This window comes from Myiozetetes cayanensis, unplaced genomic scaffold (genome assembly GCF_022539395.1).
Source record: "Myiozetetes cayanensis isolate MyiCay16 unplaced genomic scaffold, myiCay2020 scf5-8, whole genome shotgun sequence".
Taxonomy (NCBI): domain Eukaryota; kingdom Metazoa; phylum Chordata; class Aves; order Passeriformes; family Tyrannidae; genus Myiozetetes; species Myiozetetes cayanensis.
In genome coordinates this window covers 84,226,891-84,244,797 of record NW_026087742.1, presented here as the reverse complement: position 1 = coordinate 84,244,797, position 17,907 = coordinate 84,226,891, and the positions used below count along the sequence as shown (strand labels likewise).

General features: G+C 37.4%; 1 protein-coding gene across 1 annotated transcript in view; it reads right to left on the bottom strand.

Annotated features, from left to right (window-relative positions):
- Window positions 1-17,907, bottom strand: part of OCA2 (OCA2 melanosomal transmembrane protein) — a 185,938-nt gene that overhangs the window by 32,936 nt on the left and 135,095 nt on the right. The window contains exon 23 of the mRNA XM_050334190.1: window positions 6,027-6,120. Within this exon, the coding sequence (XP_050190147.1) occupies window positions 6,027-6,120 (94 nt within the window). The remainder of the gene's footprint in view (window positions 1-6,026; window positions 6,121-17,907) is intronic.

The window sequence follows — 17,907 nt, the reverse complement described above, 5'->3', positions numbered from 1 at the left end:
TCTTCTTAAGAAAACTAGATTAGAACTTAATAATGAAAGATGAATATGTACTTAACTATCTTTCTTTCTCTGTTGAGTGAACAGCTGAAAGATGTTTGTAGCTTTGCCCTTTCTAGCATAACTGTAAACAGGATGGTAAAATCTAGATCCCATTTGTGAAACTCAGTTCCCTAAGTCTGATAATTAGAGATTTTCTTTGCATTTGAAATTTAGGATTAAAATGAGATATTAAAAAACATTATATTTTTCTTACACATGCAAAGAAATAAAGATAAAACCAAGCTTTATTAAACCCAAAAGATACAGATTTTTAAAGGTAGAAATTTTCTGAAGAAAAAGTTTTGAAAGGCTAAAACTTGTTCACGTATTAATGCATGTTTTTTGAGAGTGCTTTATCAAGTGCTGCATTTGCACTTATTTTAAGAGAAGAAATCTGTTATCATGTCAAGTACCAACATTTAAACCATGACCAGTTAGTCTTCCCTATTGATCAGAAGAGCAGTGAAAAGTGAGATAGAGATAACTTTGGTATCATGATCACTAAAATTTTACTCAGCAGTTCACTGAACCTTAGTTATTTTTGAACATCCCCAAATTCTACCTTCTGGAGCTGCACAGTTGATCAGGAAGCTCACAGGTGAATTGTGTTCAGATGTTTGGATACCACATTGCTCAAACAAACTCTCCGTCACCAAAATCCATACCCAAAATGCAGGGTTGGTTTTATTCTGATCAGAATCGACCTTAGAAGAGCAACAGCATATTTGTGGCATAGAGTGGTTTTACTAGCAAGAAAATAGGAGAAAAAGTCACTAAATTGTCAGGAATGAAAAGGACGACAGCTGTCTAACACATAACAGTTATTTACAATAAGTTGTGTAAATAGGATACACAGATGGTAGCAAAGAACATGACATTTGTCCTCCCACGTCCATGAATGAGAGTTCGTATGGGAAGTGCTGTTTCACAGTCTTTACATCTGAGTGCTCTCAAGCACGGATAAATAAGATATCCTACTGAAAATATTTTTGCTGTGAGTACCTTCCAAAATTATTACTATGACCAAACCAAATTCTTTCCTAAACTATTATCAGAAACCAATATTTTTTGACACTTCCAAATTATTGTTACTCCCAGAGAAGACAGAGAATATTAATTCCTCTCTGCAGGTGGCATATGAAGGGAGAGCAATGATTGAAAAATGCAACACCTGAGAATATGCACAATGCCTTCAGGATCATGCCCAGCTGACCTTACAGCTGTATTCTAATTTAGGATCTTAGGCTCATACCCTTGTCCTCTGCTCAGACGGATTTCCTCATTTATTCGGTCATCTCTCCCATATTCTTATCCCTTTAAATAGAGTTATCCAATCCATTCTTCCCTTACCAATATATCCGGCACCATGATACAGTCACAGTCAGTCAAAATTTGCTTGAAATAAAATTAGAGTATTTCCCGTAATACTCACTTTATTCTTTTGTCAGAATAAAAAGAATCACAGATAAATTATGAACCTACCACATTATGCATCATGGACACAGAGGGGTGATTGGTACTGAATTGCAATACGAGGAAGGAACATAACTTATTTTATGTTTGAAATACTATGTATCTTTATAAGCTTATAAATGCCATTCTTACAGAGAAAATTAAAATCAAGCTGTCAAGTTTATTAGCAAGTAGAAAAAAGATAATTAAGGCCCCTACAGCAATGAGAACTTCTTATGCTATGGAGCTGGAATAAAAATTTTCATGGGTAACAAAAAGATTTCTGTGCATAGTTTTCATATTCCACAGGGTGGTCTGACCTAGTAGAATGCTATATTGCAACAAACACTCTCAGACAGATGTTAGTAAAAATTAAAAAAACTGTCATGAAATGAAGCATCTAGATTAGCAGAAACATCTGCAATGTAATTTCTTTTACCTTATTCCTTGAGAAAAACAAAGCTCTGTTGATTATTCTACAGTCTTAATTGATATTAAAATCATTATGTTAACCTCTAGAAGTCATCCAGGCAACAAGACTGTAATGGCCTTATCTGACCATTTGCCAAGAGAAAGAGTTCTGTCCTGCATTTGGGTGTTTCCTTTATATTAAGCTCTTATTTATGTTTTATGTTTCTTTGTTAACTAGACTAAAATGATAATAGGCATATTATCTTTCCCTGCCTTCTACTTACTCATATATGCTTCCTCTGAGCAATTATCTTCATATCATTAACACACCTGATGTTTTCTACAGGGTCAAGACTACAAAAAAAAATTGCACTTTTCTCCAGAGGCATAACAGTCATTTGTTTGCTCTGATGTTTGCTTGTTCTGATGTTTACCCTTGACCATGTACAGCAAATACCACACTGCTCTCTATCTCCTTGTCCAAACTCCACTGAATCACAATTCCTTCCATTTCTGCCACTTAAATATTTGTCTTTGTTTCCACAGTGTAGGAAAAGTAAAAGAATTTGAGGGGAAAAGAGATATACTCACACTCATGTAAGTAAAATGAAAACTGAAAGAGATTTGGATTTAACAGTGAGTAGCAAATAGAACAGGAATTTGAGATTGGCTAGCTTAACAAAGAAAAGGCAAATAGCTCCACATTTTGTATTAAATCTCATCTTTTTTAAATGTGAAAAAATAAGAGGACTGTGCCTGGAATGTCATGTTCAGTTCTGGTTTCTGAATTACTAGAAGGATAATGAAATATTAAGGGACATCTAAGTTGGTTTTTTTCAGGAGGAAAGATTAGAACACATAAATACAGTTTGATGATAAAGTTTACATGGCGGAAAAGAGCATAATTTGGCTGGACTAATTACAAAAATGCATGAGCATCTTTAAATAAATTGCAATTCTGAGCTTGATCTTCCTAGGAGTCTCAATTTTCTTTTTGTCATAATCTAATTTTCTTTCCTTTTGAATTTGAATTATTCCAAATGAATCATCCAGTGGCAGTCATTCATTATCTGCCTTCAGATTTCTGGGGCTGGTTAAAAGCTGAATTCCTAAGTGGCTGAGTTTGGAAGGGACCACTGGGGATCACAAGAACCTTGAGGAGCACTAGCGACTGGTCTCCAGCAGGACTTTGTGCTGCTGGTCACAGCACTGGTGGCTTCTGCCTTCTCCACATTCTTTGTTGGCAGGTCATTTTCCTGACCAGTGAGGCTCACATGTCCCTATTCTTCCTTTTGCTGCTGATACACCAGTAGAAGATCCTTTTAGTTGCCCTACCACCACATCTAACAGATTGAAATGTAAAAATACTTTCATGGTCTAAATCTGTCACAGTAATGTATATTCTAAGGGGCATGTGAATCATTTTATTTCAGTGGAGCATAATGAATAATGAAAAAAAGGTCACAAGGTCCAGAAACAGCAAGTTGAATTCATAGCAACCAAGAGATCTTTTCTTATAGACAATCTTGCTCTTCCCCTTGTGAGCACTGTTCAGACAGAAATGGTTTTTACATGTGTTGATGGGTAATGTCTGTCTTTTCTACCTTCATTTCTCCCCTCCCTTGCTTTGTCTTGACAAAGTACAGCTATCATACTCTACCCTATACTCCCTACTGAAGTTTGTTGAGGGAGTTGGGAGCTCGCTGAAGGGTGCTGTACAAGTTAAGGGCTTATTAAGCCAGAGTGAAGACAATTATGGAATAAAGCATAAGAGTTCCTTGACATGTGTACTGGTGTCTTTGTCCAGCCTGACAAGAATTTATAATGAACAGCACCCCTTCAATGGGTCGTGACACTGGTCATGTCCAGCGGTCTGGAAGATAAGACCTGCACTCAGGTCTTAGAGCAGATAGGACTCTTGATCTAAGGAAAGAAACAATTAGATGTTCTGAAGGAGGGAGCTTCCCCAGGAGGATAGAGAGATATTCTGAAAGGCTGTAGCATTCGTGATCATGCATTCACGTGTCCCCCTAGCACAAGATTTCTTCTGATGAAGGCACTCCAGGGAGAAGTACATCAACCTTGTAAGGCCACAAGCATTTCCTGTACAGAAATATTTGAGAGGGACAGAACACTACCAGCACAGGTTGCAATAAAGAAATCATAGCAAAAGGCAGCCAGCAGAGGGTCATCATCTCCCACCACACATGGGATCCATGATTTTTCTCTGATGACTCAAAGGGTTTTGCAAGATGAGAGAGTAACAATCTGTGTCTATACTGGGAGAAGTACTGCAGAGGACTCTCAATAGGTATGCGAAACCTATTGAGTCATCCTGGGCAAACAGGGAAGAAATGCAGAAAATTCACTTAATGCCTTGAGACAACCTTCATAAATAAAAGAAGGATCAAAATCCTCAAGGGATATATGTAATACCTCTTAATGTCAGAAGAAGCTTCAAAAAAGAGTGTGTTTGGGCACATTTGACTGAAACAAATATTTTCTAACACAAATTGTGAAGGAGCTCATGATCTGCCTGCTCAGTCATTGAGAGGCAGCCAGCAAAAGTGGGCTTTTATGTTCTTTCTTCTAATTAACATCCATTGCTATCTTCCTGCAACCACTATGGATTCAGTTCTCAAATCTTTATTCACAATGGCTACAGCCTTTCCCAGTAATCGTTTCCACTAAAAGCATACGTATAGAAGGCAGTTTCAGAACATCTGTGTACTGTCATCAGTCTTTCCAAAGAACACATTCCAGTAAACAGTGCTGACGAGACTAGACAGGCTTTACATTCTTGTCCCTTCAGTCAGTGTCACCGAAGCCTTAAGAACATTTCATTACAAAATCTACACAGGAGACACATTGTTAATGCTACGTACAAGTTAAATCTGCAGATGGCGAGCTAAACATCCGTGAAATATGCACAGAACAATCCAAAAGGCCATTATTGCTGTATCATCATCTTTTTTGTGCAAAGGGTTGACTTCCAAGAAGTTTGTTAGCTATCACTATGTACTACATAAGACTGCCTTTCTAAAACACATCATCAGAAGACTGGGGTTGAAGAGATAAACTGGGCTATGAGTAGCACATGCTCACAGAAAGAATTTTAGCAACAGAAGTTCGGACCACTTCTGACCACTCCTCTTTTTAGGGTTACCATTGGCTCTGTTCTAGACAATACTATATGATTACTCATATTAATAACAGAGGTTTTAAGGCTTTGAGGTAAACAATATAGAGGAAGGCCGATAAAGTTGAGAAACTAAAACAATGTAAAGAAAAAAAGAGGAAAAAAAATTTGGTGTGAACTCAACAGTATCCTTTGCCCTAAATACACAGAAAAATTAGCAAGGAATTATGTTTTAGTTAAATCAACTACACTTTAAAATTGAACTTCATGTTTAGTACTCTATTTGCCAGTTTCTGTTTACATCTTTCAACCCCAGTCTCAAAAACTGGAGCTGTTTGGAAAAATAACAACCTGCTGAATGCATTAAATACACCTTGTGCCTTAAAAACCTGCTGATGAATGACCTGCAAATAAAATCCTATTATTAAACAACAGCTACCAATTATTAATTAAACAATAATTAAGCAACAACTTGAGCTACTGCTAGCTGCTCATCACACTTTCACTCATACTTGCTTAGCAGCTGGTCAAAAGAACTACTTTTAGATAAATAGGTTTATTCATGGGATCACGAAGTAAAAATTGACTCAGTCTAAACTAGGACATTCCAGTTTTGCTTGATGATAGAACATCCACAAAAATGTGCAGATAAGAACATAGGTTTAAACTATATTTAATAGTAAAGCAGCAATTTACTATTGATACAAAACTGAAGATTGAGGGTGATCAAAGCAGGAATTTCTGAGGCTTTGTTTCTCCTGGAGCTACACTATGCTCTCATCACCTTCATGCATGTTCTATCAACATTATCTGAAAATTAAGTAATCTGACCTCTACCTGCATTTCAGTTGCCAAAACCAAATTAGGAACACAATTTTGTAGAGTATTTTGTAGACACTTTCTCCAAATTTTTCCCCTTAGAAGATTCATGGTTTGCCTAGAGAAAAAAAAAACCAGATCTAAGGTGAAAAGTTTAAAATTGTACCTGAAAAACTCCATGAAAGAGAAGCCATAACCATGCTGTTCAGCAATTCCCGCACAAACAACATTTGCAGATGCTCCAATCAGTGTTCCATTACCTGCAGTTCAGAAAACAAATACCAGTTTGTAGTTGTGCTCTGTTTCTTACTCTTCCTCTGTTTATTCTGTGCTAAAGTCTTAAGATGCTAGAAATGAGAAATACAATTACTGCTGTATAGACTTGGAAAGAAACTTACAGACAATATCTCCACATCCTATAAAGAGCTTCATGCCTTGAAATATAAACCTGGTATTAATCTCTGATTCTACATAAGCCAGAAAAATAGGGAAGGAACATAACACCAAAACAGTCTCTGTCAAAAAGACACACCAGAGACTTGTATTCAGATAAACTCCTTGATTTTTAGTTTTACATATGAGAAGGTACCATCAGATGAGTTGGAAAGAACAGACAAGATAGTTTGAGGAAGCTAAGAAAAATGGATGCATTTTTTCTTTATACAAACATGACATTGAAAATTAGTGCCTTTTTTATAGATAAACTAAAAATTTCCTGAGATTTATTTGGTTTGGGTTTTTTTACAGAAATTTAAACCAAAATAAGTGAGACAATGGAGGGGAATGGACGGATTTAAATCTCTCTGCTAAGGCAAAAGGATCACAAACTTTGCTTACCTAATCATCATGGTTTTTTAATATATAATGGAACACAATTTCATTCAGTGAACTTCATCAGATTACTTTCTACAAGTCCCCATAAGTGAGGAGCACACCAAAAAAATAATTTGCAACATTTACAATGTGCATCTATCCTCTTGGAAGAACAATACACATCTCTTCTCCTAAGCCTTTTCCAGTAATTAATTTATTTCTGTGTTTCCTCCAAAGTTTCAAGAATTTAGCAATGTAGAAGAGTCAGGTATTCAGAGCTCAGAAAGACTGACCCATTTTTCTAGATCTTTCGCATGAGTCATACCTCAGACTTAAGATTTGCTGCATACTTGACTTCCACAAAACAGATGGCTTCAGCAAATGTTTCTGATCTAAGGCACGACTCAGGAAGTGACAGTGACTCCTACATTCTGTTCTTTAACTGAAATTTTGAACAAAGGAGGTAACAACCTAGGAGATTTTTTTTTTTATATATTGTGGCAAGTCATCTCTTTTGCCATACACCACTACATTAACAATCCATTATTCTAAGCAGAAGCTTTCCTTTGCTCCCATTGTCATACAGTTACTTTTCTCACTTTGGTTCTGTTAAAAATTTCAGCACCATGGAAACTCTTTTGGTCTGACTTAGAGAGAAACAGGTGCAATTAATGTCCCAGTTAATTGTTTTGACTTGGTAAATGTTTCAGGTCACTCAGAGATCAGTTTACTGAAGACTACCACAGAATACTGGGTCCTGCCCTTTGGCCACAACAACCCCCTGCAGTGCTACAGGCTCGGCACAGAGTGGCTGGAGAGCAGCCAGGTGGAAAGGGACCTGGGGGTGCTGATTGACAGGAGGCTGAACATGAGCCAGCAGTGTGCCCAGGTGGCCAAGAAGGCCAATGGCATTCTGCTGGATCAGGAACAGTGTGGCCAGCAGGAGCAGGGAAGTGATCCTTCCCCTGTACTCAGCACTGGTGAGGCCACACCTTGAGTATTGTGTTCAGTTCTGGGCCCCTCAGTTCAGGAAGGACATTGAGGTGCTGGAGCAGGTCCAGAGAAGAGCAACCAGGCTGGTGAAGGGACTCGAGGGCTGAGGGAGCTGGGGTTATTTAGCCTGGAGAAGAGGAGGCTCAGGGGAGACCTCATCACTCTCTACAACTCCCTGAAAGGAGGTTGTAGCCAGGTGGGGGTTGGTCTCGTCTCCCAGGCAATCAGCAGTAGGACAAGAGGGAACGGGCTTAAGCTCTGCCAGGGGAGGTTTAGGTTGGATATTAGAAAGAAGTTCTTTACAGAGAGAGTGATCACTCATTGGAATGGCCTGCCTGGAGAGGTGGTGGATTCACCATCCCTGGAGGTTTCTAAGATGAGGCTGGATGTGGCACTGAGTGCCATGATCTAGTAATCACAGTGGGGTTGGATCAAAGGTTGGACTTGATGATCTCGGAGGTCTCTTCCAACCCAGTTAATTCTATGATTCTTTGAATAAAGGCAGGAGTATTATACCCCAAGTATTCACATAGGGTACCCATATGGCCTTCTGCACCTGAAAATCCAAAGAAAATTAGCAGATGTCCAAAAATATTCTTAAAAAATAATAGAAAACTCTTAAAGTCAAGTAAAATTATGTGCTATAGTTCAGATAGTTTTGACTCGTCATTCTAGGGACAAAGAAACAACTCTGAGAATAAAACTAGACCCCCAAAAGTCACTCAGGACTTTTTTTCTATTATTATTATTTTTAGTTGATTTCCTGAGAGCCAAAGCTTTCCAATAAAAAGCCCAAGTATGGCGAAGATTTTTCCAGCTGAGTCTGAAGAGAAAGCATGATCCTTATTTACTCCAAGATGGTCAATTATCAGCACAAAATAGACAGCAAACTGAGATTTTCATCCTGGAGTAGAGATCTAAATAAGAGTATCTGTTGTCTCAGTTGAGTGATCTAAGCAACACCTATTAAGAACAAGAGACTGGTTTTATTTTCTCATCAGCAGCCTCAAACAGCTCTTGAGTAGATGCCACTATGAAAGAAGAAAGAAGATGAAAATTTCTTGAGATGAGAAAAACATTCCACTCCACTCCCTGCAATCCCAAATAGACATTTTATTCCATATATTTACTTGTACCTCTATTTTTTTTTATTCCTATTTTTTTCTGTTCCGCCAGGATCTATGCTATGTGAGCCGCTTCCTACTTGCTCTGTTTTTAAGGCTTTGACATTGGGAAGGAGCTGAAGCTCATTGCAGAGGTCTTGTCTGTCTACGAGGAGTTCTGTTGAAGCACATCAATACAAGGATGTATCCTTAGTGATCATAAAAGTACTGTGATCATTCTTGTGAGACATCAAGGGCTATTTGTGAGCTTGGCTTCTTATCATACACAGTGAATCACTCCTCACACGTACGCACATGAGCTTCAGGTGTGGAGAAAAAAGGATGACTAAGCTTACTAGAGGAACAGAAACCTTTAAAAAATAATGTCTAGCACTGGTCATTAGAAATGGCACAGCTCATTTCCCTTGCCCTGTCTTTACCTCAAAGTATATCTTGATTACTTTAACGTGTGATTAAAAATATTAAATTGAACATGGAATAACAGGGCTCCTGGCAGTTACTGGCATGAGAAAGCCAAGACACAAAGCATGTGGCTTAATGTGAAAACAGAACAAATGAATACAGCTGATGTTATTAGAGAAGTCAGGCAGGAACACTTTAGGAATTTTCAATTCCGAAGTAATCACTAGTCTACAGCCGCCAAACATTTCATAAGAGGTTTCTGCTCTATGTGTAGCAAAATCAGTCATCACTCTCAGAATAATATCACTGTAAACAAGGAACGTAGCTCTGGCTTCAAATTAAAGTAAGGGAACTGAAACTGCACTTGTCCCACGGCTGTGAGTAGATACAGTTGAGATCTCCAAACAGCACGCACTCTCCTATACTGTATATGGGCTCTAGTAATGCCTTCACATAATGAAGTATTACGGAAAGAGTTTCTGCTTCAGCAGTGAGTTGATTTCCCCAAGTAGATTTCACTTGAGGAGAAATCGTCACCTTAAATGTTATCTGAGGGGAGCAGCATTTCTTTTTCATTTGTTTGGAGCGTATGTGCAGTTTAATTAGGTACCGGCTCAGCGGGCTTCAAAGAACTACACTGAAATTAACAACAGAGGCAAACTTTTGTTTCACCTCCCAGGAACATCTGTCTCCATGGCACAGGTTTAAGTCAGCAGTGAAACAGCAACACTATGACCTCAGAATCATGCAAAATTCAAGACTAGGTTAATGTATGCAGAAACCTACACCTGTTAAATTCATTCAAATTGGTGCAAATTAAGAATAGGCATTTTTTAGGACTGTACCCAATCTTGACTTCACCTTCACATCATCTGCAATCTTAAGAACAATTCAGCTTAAAAAGACTCCTCCTTGCTTGTTTGCATGATCAAAACAAAACAACACATGGGTGAACTGTATCAAACAATAATATTGCAATAACCAATCTGTTTTGATTACTCCTATTGTACCTTTTTTGTTGACTCCTACTGTAACTCATCCTTTATTGGAAGGCAGATAGTTATTAAGTAACTTGATTCACTACAATGAATATGTTATTTTTGTAATATCAATAGCATGTGATATGTATGAGGTTAGCAGCACATTTTATCCTGAATATCTATTCTCCCTTTTATTCTTGATAGACTACATGCACTGTTGTCAACACTAACTATGCTTAATAGTTCATAAGCATGAAATCAAGAGAGATCTTTTTCTTAATGAAAAAAATTATAATTCTCACTTTGAAGTGTGATCATAGATTGATACAGATGCTTAAACACATGCTGCTGCCTAAGCTACAGAGGAGAAAATTCCAGAGGAATCCTCACAGATCCTATGCATTTTTCCATGGAACTGCTCTAGCTTTGCACAATCATTGCAGAAACACAGTAGAAAGTTCTGCTTCTGTCTAGAAAAGGTGACATAAAAGTTTCTCTCTGGTATTTCTCAAGGCAAATTACTTCGAATATATTTAGGTAATGTGAAATCAGCTGCAAGTATGAGGCAATATTCAACAGTTTTAGTTAAGGATAAATCTATCAAGAAATATCCAAGCCCCACACATAAAAAAGTGCCTTTGCATCTCCAGCTAACTTAGAGCTACAAGCAGGAAGATGTTGACAAGGTTTGCTAAGGTGATTTGATACCTGCACTACCCACCAGCCCTGCCTCTTCTAGACTTCTGCTTCCATTTGCAGCTACTTCTTTGCAAACCCAGTGCTGAGCTATTACCCTCTGCTACATCACTCCTTCAGAGGCTGCCAAATGCGAACCCAAAGCCTGCACACCACACAGAATGCCTTGGGCCCAGACAGCCTCTGCCCAGTAACCAGAGTTTGCCCAAGTCTCGCTGTAACCTGCAATGCACTCAAAATCAATGCTAGGAGAACCGATAAGGGTTACTGAAGGAAGTATCTGGGAAATCAGATTAGAAGCACAACAAGAAAAGGGAGAGAGTTTGCAGCAATAACGTGCTTCCTCTTACTTTAAGCCTCATTCTCAGCTGTTGATTTTCACTTGTCAGCAGCACATTTGTTATATCTAAATATTCTTAGTTCTCAGGAGTCCCTTTGGTATTTCCTCCATCAAGAGCAAGCCTAACCTTTGTGTTTGCTGCATTAATGTGTTTGCCTGGAGAATCACCTCAAAGTGCCTGGCAGGATTAGTATTTATTGCTCAAAGCACTGAAAAATCAAAAGGAAGGGATTATCACTAATAAAGCCGTTTGACCTAGCGTGAGCAGCCTTCATAAACAATAACTTTCTCGAATATAAAGGAGATAATACCTTGGGTAACAGCAAGCTAAAAAGTGGGTGGCTTAACAAAAAGTTTTGTTTTGCTGTGAGAATCACAGACCACTTTCCTTCCACATGCTCTGATGGTGGAGAACAAACTCTACCTCTGCTCATCTTTCTGCATTTTATCTTCCCTATATTTCTGGCCAGCTAGTGCAAAAGCAAAAAGACTACCCTATTTTCATGCCAACAAAAGTCCTGAAAAGAGCTTTACCCTGGCCTTTGGAAGACATCTGTGACAGGCCCAGTTTTACACAGCACAGCTGTTCTCACTGCTCTGCCCAGACAAGGGGTCTCTTTCTGAAACCAGGAGTTTGCTACAAAGTCATGAATAATTTTCAGGTGAGGATTCTCAGCCCTGCTTTTACTGTAATCAAGCCATCTCATTACAGCATAAAAGCGAAACTTACTGAAGGAAGCCAGCTCCTTCCTTGCAATCCATTTTTAAAAGAAAATTCTGTGCAATCTCCCGTATAATCAACATCATTAAATAAAGGTAGACTGATGTGACTGGCTTCCTTTCCATACCATATTCCATTTCTCTACTTAAAGTATAGATTGAGCAAATGTAACAAGTCTGCCAAAATGAACACTGACCGGTTCTGTGAGTTCTGGTTTTGATTAGCTTTATAGGAGACAGCCTTCATAGCTTTCACAAATTTTCAGTTTCACATAAAAGTAATCCAGATTTGCCTCATTAAAAAAAGCCATTTATATTCATCTGTTAAGTGTCCACAAGTCTTTAATATGTTCTAATAATATGCAAGTCTCTAATACCTTAATATTTTTTTATGTGTAAAAATTAACAAGCCCTGGATTATCGAAATTTGCAGTCAATAAAGAACAGAATTAAGGCCGTTAGAAGTCGCTAGCAGTTCCAGTCAAGACAGGCATGCATGAAGTCATTCAATACTGTTATTTGAGATAGCCTGCAGTCTTATGATACCAACATTTTTTTTTTTACTGATTTGGAAACTTTTTGAATCGTATGTTTCTACATAAATTCATAAACATGTACATTATAGAAAAAAAAATCATAGAATGTGGACGAAAATTTTGCATTAACTTATTCAAAAAGTTCACTGAACGGCATTCAACCCAGTGCTTTTAATGAGGTAAAATTTACCATTTTTTATCACCACCACAACACCACCAAAAGGAGTGCTATTAGTTATATAGTTACTATAAGCATTGCACTAGTCAATGCTTATTGCTTCTTTTTTGCTATGAGAGGAAAAGATGAAATTTAAATTTTTCATTTTTCTACCAAAAGTGTGAAATAAATAAGGTGAGTTGCTGAAAACATCCTGCACTTATTACTTTACTGACATAAAGAAATCAATAAGCTTCTGTCAAATCCAGACATCTGTAAAAGATACATAAGACCTGAGGTGACCACTAAAGCCACTTCCCAAAGTCAGCCTACCCAGTATAAGTGTAAAAAAAACTAGTACAGTGATGGATAATGTCATCAGTGTACTCTGACAGGCCGTCCCCCCATGCCCTGAGACACATATTCAAATAGGTTCCATTTAAAGCTTTTAATGTTGCACACAAGTCCCGGTTTGCACATATTTTATCTTGGACTTTTAGATTCAGAGACTAAAACTATGTCAACTCAATTTCACAGCTTTGCCACATGTGATGCTATTAGGGACCAAATATTGAAAAATTGTTTAATGTGTAGAAACCAGGCATAAAAGTACATTATTCAACTTTATCATAACTTACTTTGAAGCTAAGCAGCACACAAAAAATATTCCTAAAATAAAAATATGTGTCACTCCATTTTCAAATATCTAGCTGCTTTAAATTCAGATTCTGCCTTGAATCACGCTGACTTTCAGTCAGAGCCTACCTGTTATGATTTGCTATAGTTCAAGTGCCTTGTTTAAAACAGTTTCACAACTTCTTCTGGTGCCTCTCTTTGCTTTAGGTGTGCTACCTGCAACTGTCCTGGAGAGATTTATTAATATATACATTAAAAAAATATCTGGAGCATGATTATAACTTTCCTTCATGTCATACAGAGTGTCTGACTCCTCAGTATAAATCAATATGAATATTGCAAACCAAGATTATTTTTTCTCCTCACAGTGCAGAAGAGGGGTGCCTGGAAAGCATCTCCAGAAGAAGGAAAGCAGATAGTCCAGTATTATCTCCTGCACTTAAGTGTTTTGTAGCTTGCCATAGTTTCCCTGCCTTGTTCTGTCTGATAGTCCAAGCGTTATCTTCTAACTAAATACACCTCTTCTGCTGACATGTATTCAGAGTCTGTATCCTCATATTGCAGCAACTCACCAACACAACATAATGAGGTTGTCTTTTTCACATAATTCTGAAAACAGAAGTGGCCAAGGCTTCTGGAAAAATCTTCTGTAATTTATGATAAAGAAGTGTACAAAGCAAATAAAGAAAATTAAACACATTTCCACCTATACTGTGTGAGATCTTCCAATGCCAGTTCCAATCACTATCCTATCTCTAATTTGCAGAACTTTATAGCTTACAGTTATTTTATACAGATTTAAAACCATTAATAGAAGCAGTAATGCTAGCACTATAACCCAAGTGATTTTGATGTTTACTAGAATTTTTTTTCTAAATTAGTATTATATATAGATCTCTTTATTTCCATTTTAAAATGTAAGATTTACCATCCAAACTATAAATCCTCATCAGTACAGTTGAAACAGGATCTATTAGCCCATATACTTAATATTTCACCCTTAATGCCATACATACATCTATATATGTGTCTGCCAAGGTAACTCTTTCTAAACCTAGAAAAATGTACTTGCTGAGAAAAATCTACTAGTTTCAGTATAGGGGGTTATTTTCTATATTAACTCAGTGTTTTAAAACCAAACAGGTCTCTGATATTGCCTCATACAGGCAAAGTCGGTAAAATGGACACACTCAGTTTTAGTTGGTTTTACATTTTAGGTTCACAACTTTCTTCTGTATGTCTTCCAGGTCACAGAGGATAATCTTTGGTAATCTTAAAGATTAGAGAATATCCTCTAGCTGCAGGGACTCTGGTAACAAGCCTGGATCTCGCACCAAGGACTTTTCAGCACTGCTGGGCTTTAAGAATTTCACACTGAAAAAGCATGAAGATAACTCAGAGTTTGAATGTCTCAAGGGAGCTAAAAAAAACAGCAGCTGGATTTTTATAGAAGGTTTACAGATTCTGACTGTTACAGAAAACAGCAAGAGGACAGTTTGGGCTCTCAAGTATGAATAGAGTGAAAAGGTTCCTCTCGCTTATATCCAATGATGCTGTTTTTCAGATTATAACAAAACCCAAAAACTTTCAGATAACATGAATAAGCTTTTCATTAAGAATAACATGTAGTATTGCCATTTAATGGACAGTAATCAGAGTTAAATCATTTTCATCATTGCAAACATCACAGAAACAATGCAAAGTATACTCAGAAAGTAAACTAGACATTAGCGGAAAACATCCAAAACACAGGATTCTAGATGTGTACAATTTACAGATATAATGCTGCTAAAGACTACCCCGAGGTCTTTAAGGAAAAACTCTGAGAGATTTCCTAAATTTCATTTTATTTGCCTGCCTTTCAAAGTCAGAAGCAACAATGTCCCTTTCCTTTTGAAAGATTGCTCTAATTCCTTATAACACACCTTATAACCCTTTGATTTGGATTGAGTTTTATATCTATAAAAAAAACCCTTATCTAAATCAGGAGTATCTCACCCATAAGACAGGAAACTAAGCCCTAGGATTTCTTGTCATTGAAAGACTCCTTTAGAAACAACGGCAACTTTCAATATCCATGTCCTGGTTAAAATCAAGCTAAAGTAGGTAGATTGTCTCCACCAAAAGATTTTCCTAGAGTTTCAATTACACATTTTATACAACAGTTAAATTAAAAACCAAAGCTGAATAGTGCTCCTCTTAAATAATGGCTATGTTTTTATACCATTTTTATAGACTTCTTTAATCTTTCATGTTGAAAAGTGTTATACAAACTTGATCTATTGTAACTATAAAAGAACTTCAAAGTAGCTACATTTTTCATAATACTAATTATCATATATTTATGATACATTTTATATTTTATTGAAGGATATCACTTTTTCCTCATACTGCAAAGAAAGAGGGTTGGTTTATGAGTATAAACAATATTTCTAGCTTTATATCTTTAGTGTGCCTGAAGCTTTAAAACTAGTTTAGGATTTTATTGAGCAGAATCAGCAGGGAATAATGAATCAGTGACACTCGACTGTGCAAGGCCCCATCTGCACCAGGGACCCAAGGAGGGGTGCTGAGAGGCAGAATAGCTACAACACTGGACCACAGAGAGAAATCCCACTGTTTAGCTACACTGTGGGATAGCTGTAATAGCTATAATTAGCACATGTCCTGTGGATAATGAATTTTCTTCACACCTGTGTTTTGACCCTGTAAGGTTAGAAGAAAAGTCCCAGCAATCCTCTCTTCCTACCTCCTGTCTTGATGCAGAGCCTACAGTTGAGTAGTATGTCCAGAACAGCGCAGCTGTATGCATCCTAGAGACTGCCTATTTCTGCAGAACTGTGAAAATGATGACTTTCAGATGTTGTCCTTCAAGAAAATCCACAGAGAAGGAAAATTGTGCAAAAACTATACACTGGAGAAAATGCCCCCTCTGGACCATAGAAGGGGTTTTGCAGCAGTTTTTGCACTTTTCTGTGCTAGCACCTGTGATCTCAGAAGGTAGGCGCTTCAGATTTAATTTGATTTTTTTTTCAAAAGCATTCTGTTTATAAATAATGGGGGGAAAAAAAGAAAGAGATAAGAAGCCAATTAAATGCCAGCTCTTTAAATGTCAAGTGTAGAACAGCCCTTCAGATAATGTTTTAGCTATAACCTCTTTAGCTCAGTACATAATCTAGTTCTACACAATAGAACTATCTTAACAGGTGAATTTCTGACTGTACACTTACTCAATTTAAGTTGAATCCTTATTTCATGCTATTTTAAAACTCATGAGTCAATAGAAAAAGTGCAATTAAAGTTCTTCTTGTTCTGAAATTGCTGTAGCTAGCAACCTTCACTTGCTCTCCAGAATTTCAGAGCACCATTCCCTAGACACTATTGGAACGTCTACCTAAAATTCAGTCTCCAAGTGTCATAATTCTATCATGCACTAAAATAGGAAGCATTAATGAATGAAGCTTTATCCAGTGTCCTCTCTTGCAAAAGAAATACAGATACAGATTCATCAGAACACCACAGAAATTCCTTCCTTGTTTGCTTCCTTTAATACCTTTTAGATTTCCTGTTTTCTTTCCCTTCATTGTCAAAATGTAATTGAAATACTGGCACATCACACATAAAAAAACCTTTATGAGCAACATAATTTTTCTAGATACTTAATCAGCCTGACCACTAATGCCCAGACAGATGTGAATTAATAGGGTTGTTCAGAATTCAGAAGATTTGACCAGTCAAAAGGCCTAAAAGTCTGAATTCATTTGACCTTGTCTTTGGGAGCACCCCTCAATCACATGAGGGGCTCCAATGTGCTCAACAGAGAGCATCTGGCAATTTCAGTGGATGAATAAACATCTCGAACATTCCGGTATCCCCATCATCAAACAGGGAGGCTGGGGCAAACAAAAATCTAAATTTCTAGAACCAGATCCCCTAGAAAATTATCATGTTTATTTCTTAACCTTGTGTGATTGACCTGACCTGAACAAGAAAACTTCTGCCAAAGACAACAGCCGAACTCCAAGGAATATTCAAAGAATTCAAAATTGTGATTCTCACCAGGAACTGCTCATGGTTATCACTGTGCTTGGCTTCCTTGATTAAGAGCCAGAATTTTTGATCCCTTCTCACCTTCAGAGACACATTTTACAGAACAAGGAGCACCTAAGCAGTATTTCATTAGTCCTTGTGTCTGAGCCCAAAGCCATGAAAGACACAAATTTAACAGCAGCAGCTCTCTTTTGGGAGACAATGACAACAATGTGGCAGTTATACCATCAAAGGTCTTTTCATCTTATTTGAAACTGACTCTATTCTTCCAGGACAACAGCTAAAGCAATGAAGGAAAATTACTGTCCTTTCTCATCCTATTATCTTCCAAACCTGTAGCTGCCTGTGCACTTTGTGACAATAGGAGAAAAGTAATTGCAACCACTAGAAATTTTTTAGGAGAAAATGCTGCATGGCATTTTCCAAGACAGACACTAGTGCTGACACTCCTTTTACAGACACATAAGCAGTGTTTACCCTGAACTCCAGGAATGCTATCAAATTACCAGAAATTAAGTATTGCATTATGTAGTAAACAGCTAACCCTAAAATATGTGGTTATAATGTGTTATTACATCAGACTCCTCTACAAAATGTCTT